At 39.2% G+C, this 9,753-nt stretch overlaps 2 protein-coding genes across 2 annotated transcripts in view; both read left to right on the top strand.

Annotated features, from left to right (window-relative positions):
• Positions 1 to 1,803: 1,803 nt before the first annotated feature.
• Positions 1,804 to 4,330, top strand: LOC133991595 (zinc finger protein 12-like). The gene is made up of 2 exons (XM_062430055.1): positions 1,804 to 2,050; positions 2,945 to 4,330. Exons 1-2 carry the CDS (start codon positions 1,870 to 1,872, stop codon positions 3,895 to 3,897), a joined length of 1,134 nt encoding a protein of 377 aa, XP_062286039.1. The 5' UTR covers positions 1,804 to 1,869; the 3' UTR covers positions 3,898 to 4,330.
• A 3,962-nt stretch (positions 4,331 to 8,292) lies between these two features.
• Positions 8,293 to 9,753, top strand: part of LOC133991594 (equilibrative nucleoside transporter 1-like) — a 37,839-nt gene continuing 36,378 nt past the window's right edge. The window contains exon 1 of the mRNA XM_062430053.1: positions 8,293 to 8,382. The gene's annotated coding sequence lies outside the window, so the exon portion shown is untranslated. The remainder of the gene's footprint in view (positions 8,383 to 9,753) is intronic.

Here is a 9,753-nt window from a genome sequence, read left to right as displayed (position 1 = left end):
ATGACCATGAAGAGGTGTATCAAACCAGTTTAACATGTTTACAGTCCTTCCTTAAATAGGGCTCCATGTTCAGAGGTTACAAATATAAAACAAAAAGCAACATAAAACAATCATTAATACTTCAGTACATTCTTGTTTGTGTCTGTGTACCAGCTGCAGATGGAGATGCACAGTGATCTCACATCACGACTGTCCTTTCATCCCCTCTGAGCTCAGCGTGGGACAGATGGTCAACAGGGTGGATGAGGACGAGAACTGGGAGCGGCGGGCACAGGTCACGACTCAGGCTACTCTCGACATAAGGGCCCCCTTAAAAAATATTGATAGTTTTACACACTGATCTTGTTTCATGAAAATGTCCAGTTCACACTCACTTTACGTGTGTCTTAAACAAAAGTCAAGGTCCCAAAATTTCAGAGCAGATACATCACATTACATCACACAGCATTTGATTTCATGCGAGTGTTTTCACCTTGGTATCAACCCGTGTACTTGATAACATGTGTACCCAAGTATGGCCAGTCAAACAGCCGTATAGATCATGCATACGTATATATATGTATATATGCACTAATATTTGCTCAATGCACCATTAATATATAATATATAGATTTCATTAGTTTATTCTCTGGTGTTATTTCATTACAGTCAGTTTAAACAATTTTCTATTAAAAATATATTTTATATTTTTACCTTAATTGTTATCATGCATCTGAAATGTAAAATCTAACATCTTATTTAAAAATAAAAAGGAAAAGGAAAAGGGAGGGAAAATATTTCAGTCAATACAAAATGATTATGTAGACTTGGGAATGAAGTGGGGCCAGTCCAAATGAGATTAATAAAGTTTAATTAATTATGACAAAATGTAACTTATTTCTTCACTTGAAGCATAACTCTGCCTCAGACTGACAAAATGCTGCAAAGTAAAACAGCTAAAAACTATTTCAATACCAGAGTCCAAGCTGCTCCAATATGTAAATATAAACTGCTTTTATTAGCAGTAGTGGATGAAATACTTAGATCATTTACTTAAGTAAAAATATACAGTATAGTTTAAAAATGCTCTATTACCAATTAAAGTTGTCTCTTCAAAATTCTTCATGAGAAAAGTGTTATTACGAGCAGACAGAAAAAAAGGTTATAATGCCAAATATATCATACAGTGTTGGGAAGGTTACTTTGGAAATGTAATAGGTTACATATTACTAGTTACTCTATTTAAGATGTAATCAGTAATGCAACTTATTACATTTGATTCCTTTTTGATTACCTTTTTAATTTTCTAATGGATGTTTTCAACTGTTAGGGCAAGTGTACCCATTAAACCCACGAAAACCTAGTTCATAAGTTCAGATGTTTTTCACGGATGCGGACATGATCTGATGATGATGATGATGATGAAGGAAGATCATTTCTTATAAAGCAAGATTTATCTCTCATTTTAAAATATATTCATTAGTTCATGTAGATTTTGGAATATAAAATAGATATTTCATGAAAAAAGTCAAAAATCTGGCATTGGCTTAATTGGTGTTGTGACATCATTTAAGCCCACGTCATGATTTATTTACAAACTATAAAAATGTATTGATTTCATAGAATTAAAAACAGCAAAATATGTGCTCAATAACATGTTGAATATTAAAAATATATGTCTATGGGTAATAATGACACTTTTCATCCTCTGCATTCATCTGTTCATACCTGCTGATGTCCACTGGAGGGCAGCACATCTCTGACATGCGCAGACCGCTCTTCGTTTTGTTTGTTCCGTAGCATCTGTCTGGTAGCTAAGCTAACACCACAGGACATAGAAAATCATCAAACCTTCCCTGTCACACTTCATTAAACAACATTTATCTGAAGATGTCCACTCCGCTGCTTCTCAGGGCTTTCGTTAACGAGCGGCTGACAGCTGCTGCCGAGGAGATATTTGATGTTTTTGAGCGGACCATCGCAAAATATGAAGAGGAAGCTTGCAGTTCTCAGCAGGAGATTGAGCGTCTCAGAGGGATGCTGCTGGATTTAGTTTCCAACCAGAAAACAGGTATGTTTAGTTTGTCTTTAAACACATCTGTCTGTGTCAGTAAGAATAATCATCTCACCGTTAACTATGTTCATGTTTGTTTATTTGTTTAAACTTATTTATTTGTATTGCGTTTGAATTTTAATTATATCCTACTATATTTATTTGTGATCCCTTACAATAGTTACATCTCTAAAAAAAAAAAAAAAAGGAAAAGAGGAAGGATCAAACATCTTTACAATAACTATTGTAACGACAATCCCAAAATCCCTAAGTAAGAAAGAGTAAAGAGAAAAAAGAAAAAAACAGGGAATAAACAAGTAGTGCTAATACATTTGATGAAGAAAATTAAGTGAAATAATAAATGTATGTATCTTATTCTGTTTATTTATGCTGCTATTATTGAACTGAACAGGCTGTAGCGACACGTTGTACATAAAAAGACACATATTGCACAGCAACTTTATAAAATTATTGATCTATTTATTTGGTTTTAAACTTGCTTTACCGGGGTTTTAGTAAGAGAGCTCTTAATTGGTTGTTATTTACTTTATTGAGACAGTTTCTCGGCATTGATGCTTTTTCTCTTTTCTGTGTCCTTTTTTATGTCTCTTAGGTCTAATTTGTTGTCTCTACTGTACATTTGTTTTGTTTATTGTATAAATGGAGGACATCATCTCACTGCAAAACAAATTTACCTACGGGTATCAATAAAGTAACCTGAACCTGAAAGGCCTAGGATTTTGCTCTAGTAAAACAGTGTCTTAAAAGTGAATAACTTTTTATTACTTTTAAGTTGGTTGAATTTTGCAGCATGTCTATATAATAGATAAATATGTTCTTCCAGCACATATTTGTGTTTTGGGGATAAAACTAAAGCAGAATAAAAAATAAAATCTTTTCTCTTTTCTGCAGACATCTCTCAGTCGTCGGTTTGTAAAGAGGAAACTCACCCTGAGCAGCAGCACTATCAGCAGGAGTCGAGTCTCAGCGTCGCTCAGAGGGAACCAGAACCCCAACACGTTAAAGAGGAAGATGAGGAACTCTGGGCCAATCAGCAACAAGAAGAGCAGGTTCAGGAGTTTAAAGATGCAGATGTCCTATACCTACCTCATCCCTCTTCATCATGGAGACAAAATGAGCAAAAAGACACGAAACCTCAGACTCAGATCAGTGAAAGTGGGGAGCAGTTTGAGGAGTTGCAGGAAACAGAAGATGCACATTTAATGCTACCTCTGCCCTCGCTGCTTCCCATCCAAAATGAAAGTGTCCAGGATGGAAGAGAAAGGCTAAACCAAACACAGACAGAACAAAGTCAGAGTTGTGTTATCTCTGATTTATCTCATTTAAACTCCGCTGCACCCAGCTATCACTGTTATTTATGTGACAAATCTTTCTCCTCCAATCCTCACTTGATAAATCACGCTTTCCGCATGCATTCAAAGGACGCAGGTGTCCTCTGCGCTGTGTGTGGAAAGACCTTCGGGTCCACCGAAAGTCTTAGCGAGCACCTTAAATCGCACAAGGGCTCAAAATGTTGTCACGTGTGCGGTAAACAGTGCAACAGTACGACCGTTCTGACTGAGCACATGGCCAGCCACGCAGGGGTGAAACTGCACCGCTGCCACGTTTGCGGGAAAGAGTGCAGCCGGAAAGGGGATCTTAAGATACACATGAGGATCCACACGGGTGAGAAACCTTTCCGCTGCTCTCACTGCCTTAAAAGTTTCACCCACAGCGGACATCTGAAGAAGCATATGCGGAGCCACACAGGAGAGAGACCGCACCAGTGTGAAGTCTGCGGCAGAGGGTTTCTACAGAAGGAACACCTGAAATACCACTTACGGACTCACGCTCGCAAATTTTGACTGTTTTTTGAAATACACATATATTAAATTTACACATTTTTTTAAGCCTTTGTTATAGCAACCGTGGAGAGAGTAGACAGGAAATGAAGGGGAGAGAGAGAGATGGGGTGGTGACATACAACAAAGATCTACTGTTATTATCAAACTGCGGAGTGCCATAGACATACTGACTGTTTTATCCACCTGATGTACTGCACCTGTTCATCCTCACTGTTAACATAACCTGTGTTGTGGTTGAAACTCAGCAGCAACTAACAGGAATGTGCTTTTTTCCCCCAGTGGAGTCACAATTCTGAGTAGTAACACTCACTACATAAAGAGTTTCACATAACACAATTTAAATGATGTTAAATCTGTGTGTTTTGTTTAATGGTTTAGCTCCACCTATGATTTAATCACACGCTCATAACTGATCATTAAAACACTTTACGGAGGGTCGCAGTGGTTTATGGGTTTAAGATGCCGACCATTTAATTGCAGCATTCTGATGCATGCATGCAAACATCACTGACTTTAAGCAGGTTGACTATGATGCAGGATTTTGTATAAATATATATATTTTTTTTTTAACTTAAGGATACACAAATTGTGCAAACCTCTAGGTTACCAGAACACCCACTAGAGAAGATTTCTTGTCTTGACATCCCATTATGCTGGACTGAGTCACATCCTCCTCAACGAGCTCAAGAGAGAAACACAGCAGCACCAAGAACGCCTCCAAGTCAGTTAGTGTGGTTTGATTAGGAAGGATTGGTCGCACCCCAAGGAGAAGAGAAGGAAAACACCTTTTTTAATCAAGATGCCCACACAAAAATGTGTTAAGTTGAGCAACATTTTTAAAAATTGTCATGGGCCTTAGAAGATATAGAAGATATTTTGACAGATTACAGTAGTGAAGTACAGGCGTAAATAATGAAAACAACGACAGCTGCTTCAGTCTTAATATTATCTAGTGCCAAATTGAGTTACTGCAGCTGTAAACACCTCATCTTTCCAGGATGTTTTTCAGCTTCAGTATCTCTGAGTCATGCTTAACAACCTGTCATCTGTACATGAATAAATGTTAGTCAGTTGATGGCTTCTTTGCTATCACGAATAAAACAATTTTCCCATTAAAGTAATAGTTAAAAGGTTCATTCAGTGATATCAAAGCAGGTGTTTTGTCATCAAATGCGGATGCAGTTCATCAAACTCTTTATAGTCTGTAAACTGTTGCACTGTGTTACAGACGGGAACAACCCCTAATATGTAATAGCACTAAAACAATATAAGAAATGTTTCCTGACATTTTATGCTTCTCACAGGGACTTTGATTTTACATTAACTGGTTAATTTTAAGAGAAGTCAGAAACTATCAATCGGAAAAAAGCGTGCTAATAGATTTTTAAAGTGTCAAACAAAACAGGAGGGTTCATAACCAGATATGTGATTCTTCTTCTGAAAGTATCACTGAAAAACTCTTTATTTAGTTTAGACACAGAGATAAAAAAAAACATTTATGTTAGACTGACAGATGTGATATCTTCCCTCACACACGTACAAGAGACTGTATCTGACCTGAAATGAACCTTTAAAACAAAGAGAGGACACATCTGCAGCTACATCTGGCAGTAGTAACGGGTTTAAATGGGAGCAAATACTAGTGTTAATGTCCTTTTTTCTAGCCAAGATTGGCTTAATGTGCTCAAATGTTAAATGGTCCTGAGACGTGTGAGATTAGCCAAAAGTCCATTATTGCATTACTCAATAAAATATAAACATATTAGACCATTTGGTGATACAATTTTACCAGTAGGTGGCACTGCAGGAGCTTTTAATTTATCATCTACCCTGCAACACAGCCAAGTCAGAAATTGTTTAAAATGAGATGGCTGAGGTTAAATTATTAAAAAGAAAATTAGATTCTTTTGTCCTTTGATTGCATTTCTTGCATGTAATTCATGGGCAACCAAGTATAGATTGTTGCAAGTCAAATATTTAATTTCATTTTTTCATTAACTTTGCCTTTTACCACAGACTCTGTATTTATGTATTTATTTAACGTCCAAAGCAGCAGGTTCAGATTATAAAGCAGCTGCAAAATCACATTTATGCATTCTACAAGGATTGAGCCATTAATCCATGATTTTTTGGTATGATCAAAGAACTATAAAGACCTGAAAAAGAGAAAAACCCCGACTTGGATCACTGCCAGGTGGCCTCAAAATCTAAGAAATCACAGAACAGGAGCTCATTCAGCAATCTTTGTGTTTGGGAAGCCGCTTCAGGCGATTCAGATTGTAGATTGTAAAGATAAAGAGCTAATCAGGCCTCAGTGACCCTCAACCCTTAAACCAACTACCCTAATCTGGTTATGCAACCACCCTTGAAGACCCCTGGGTCCTTGGGAATAGTTTCTCAAATGTTGGCTCATGTCTAATGGGGATTCAATGACCGGTTGATGACTCAAATCTGATCATTAGTTTACAGGATCCTCAGCTGGCCAGGTCTGTCCAAATCCCTGCTAAATTATTGTGGGCCAAATCACTATGGAGCTACAGTACATGATATTAAAGTATTGTTCTGGATTTTCACCCAGACTGTGCCTATTTGAGCAACTTGCCCCATACTTTTCTGAAAAAAGAGGGCAAGAGGTTAATCTTCTGTGAAGTTAAATTATGTGAAACTTACTCAAGGGAACTGGGGGGGATTTTCTTTATGTGGGTCAGACTGTGTCTCAGATTAACACAGGAAAAGACAGGGTTACGTAGGCAGTTTTTCTGTGTGTGCAGTGTTTATGAAATGTGACATTTTGCACCCACTAACTGCTATAAAGAATTTCGCTGGCACTCAGTAACCATCAGGAATTCCACTAGCTCTCAGTTGCATAACTGGGTCATTGAGTTACTCACCCATGAAGTCTTCGCGCTGGATCCAAAGTATTTGAAGGGATTCTAAATCTACAGTACATGCAGGTGTGGGTGAGAGGAGTTTTGGGCAAAGGGGGAGATCTGACAGTATCATCCTCATGGGTTCAATTCAGTGTGGAGGAGGAAACAAACATCTGGTGAACATCCTCAGGAAACTAAAACATGCACACAAAGACATTTCAGGGTCTTGGGCAATTGAAATAAGTTGATGAAGTTAGGCGTTGGTGTTGTTTTATATTTTTTAAATTACTTTTTCATTAGTTAATGCGGGGGATTTCACAATGAGACAAAGTGTAGGCACGTGAACACTGATTTTTTTGTTTTTGTTTATTGGACAGATTCTCAAAGACTGATGTAGTGTTCTGTTTTTAGTTTGCAGTCCATTACATCACCTTCCAGAAAAACAAGTTTTTGATCCACCTGTAAACTCAGGGACAATTTGTTTGTAGGAAATCTTGAGGAAGGCCAGATGATACATTACCTGATTGTTTACTTTCTGTTGCTAATCCCAGTATACATAAATCACATGCTGGACCTTTCACGCTGTGAGGAGCAAAGCTATTAAAAGCAGTGAGACTGAATGACACTGCCGCTGCAGTTGCTCCTTTGGGAAGATTTCCAGCACAGTTGTTTCCTCATATACACCCACACACCCATCCTTTTACATATCTGATGACTGTATCGAGTGAAAGCTCAGTTAACATTTCACAAAATGATTTTAGCTATAACATGTGGTGTAAGCCTGTAACATATTACATTTCTGTCAGACAGGTCACCCTCAGAAGGCCTCTCTTACAGTCAATCCCCCCAAAATCAAATGTTTAACTTCACATCTCCTTCTTATTCATCTGTCAGTGAGTTGTCACCAGTCACCAGTCCTGAAAAATGAACTTTCCTCTTGCATTCTGCAAAACAAACAACTGGTTAATGCTGCTCTTTAAATGTTGTCTGACAAAACCGAAAGTATTCTTCTTTCATTGTGTACTTTGATGTAGATCCAAATAATAACTTCTAATGTAATATATAATATTAAATCTAATTCTGTTGGTATTATGGATTTATATGATGGCCAGTTCAGTGCCCCCTTTGCTGCACAGAGACCCATAACTCTTTAGGCCACTGCTTATGTTACATCTCATGTACTTAACTGAAATACTAGTAGTTGTATTGTAGGGGTACAGAACTAGAAAGCAGTTGATTTTAAGAATAAATACCTTTTTATTTGGTCATATGTCCCCTCTCGCTCTCTTTCTCTCTCTCTGTGACCCAATATCTGGCCATGGACTCTGACGCACGTTTTTAAAGGGATTACAATCTGGTGGTTTATTTGCAGAAATCCAAAGTAACCAGCTGGCCCGTTATGTGTCGGAATCTGGACCAGTCAGATACCCCCCCTCCCCTGCCTGCCCCTGCAGCCCGTCTCTCTCTCTGCCAACTGCATGAATGCGCAGCGTTGAGTTGAGTTTTGCTGCTGAGTGGGACGAGAGAAAAACAGACCAATGCATACATGAACGCTGTTGTCTGCGCACCGACGCGCTGCTCAAATGTGAGGGCATCGTCGGCCGGTTGTATGAAGGTAAGTGTGTTTCTCATACGTCTGCGGGAGAGAGTAAAGGACGGTGGAGAGACTGCTGACATGGCCTGCCAAAAATACTGAGCTCGGGGTGGAAGGAGGGGGGGAGTGAGGGATGCCCATGTTGTTATTCTCTGCTATGTGCAACTCCAGATGTTTGGTTTGTGGCACCAGCCGATTCTGTTTGCGTGTGAAGGCTTCAGTAGAAACGGTGACAGGGTCAAATGGCCACATAGTCGCTGTGGTTGCGTTGCTTTGACGTGACAGGTGCATCACGTCTCCAACAGCGCATAGTGCTGAAAGTGCGCCAGGTGATGTACGACTATGGCTATTTGCTGATAGCTATACTTGATATGTGATATCAGACCGTCTGATGCGTGCATGCTGACTTGCAGTATATCTCTCTCTGTCCAGCACTCATGTTGTGATAGCTGCAAAGGAAGTTGAAAGCTGACCTCGCTTTGGACTCAAAGTTTCTGGGCAAGAGGTTGAGACTTGTGCACAGTCTGAGTTGAGGATTCTCAGCAGGTGATAGTGTGAGACTGTAGATCATCCACACACACACACACACACACACACACACACACACACACACACACACACACACACACACACACACACACACACACACACACACACACACACATACTACCACAGCAGGGGGCAGCATGAAAGAGCTCTGAGAATAGACCCCACTGAGCTAAAAAACACTACTGTATCATGTAAGCATTTGGTACTATGTTATCATCATGCACGCGCACACACACACACACAACACACCATCTTTCTCCTCAGTGTGCTTGATACAATGTTGGTCGAGTGTGTGATAACCTTTGCAGCTGCTTGCTTATCAGCTGAGAAAGCTGCTATTCTCACAGTGATGAGCTGCTCTGTTCTGCCAGATTTCACTGTAATAGTTTTTGGACAATAATGGAGCTCTAAACATATATCAGGCTTTGGATAAACATACCATATTTGTAAATAGGAAGAGTTCATTGTTGGTTTGGCTCTGCACATGAGAATTGTAGACAATATGAAAAATATAGCCTAGATATATCCCAAACTGTGCTTTTCTGCATCTCTCTTGAACACCTTACCCCCTGCCAGGACCTTGTGCCGTGACACAACTAGACGACTATAATTAGAAAGCTCTATATGAAAACCAGACCGCAGCAATAGACACCACATAAGAATTTAGCAGGGTAATATGAGGCAGTAGAGTGCAACCAGGTGACCGAGACAGGCTGATCTAAAGCATCATTGTGTTTAAACCCCCCCCCCCCTAAGACGCAGCCTGAATACTGATGAATCAGTGAGATTTGCTGAAAGACAAAGCAGGAGCAAGAAGGTCGAAAGGGAGCTGAATGTATTTTG

The sequence above is a fragment of the Scomber scombrus genome, chromosome 12 (genome assembly GCF_963691925.1).
Source record: "Scomber scombrus chromosome 12, fScoSco1.1, whole genome shotgun sequence".
Lineage (NCBI taxonomy): Eukaryota > Metazoa > Chordata > Actinopteri > Scombriformes > Scombridae > Scomber > Scomber scombrus.
The sequence above is the reverse complement of the archived record's forward strand: the minus strand, read 5'-3'. Positions and strand labels throughout refer to the sequence as shown.

Coding starts and splice junctions, on each gene's coding strand:
- LOC133991595 (XM_062430055.1), top strand. CDS start 1,870: ATGTCCACTCCGCTGCTTCTCAGGGCTTTCGTTAACGAGCGGCTGACA. Junction 2,051..2,944: donor AGTTTCCAACCAGAAAACAG/GTATGTTTAGTT, acceptor TCTTTTCTGCAG/ACATCTCTCAGTCGTCGGTT.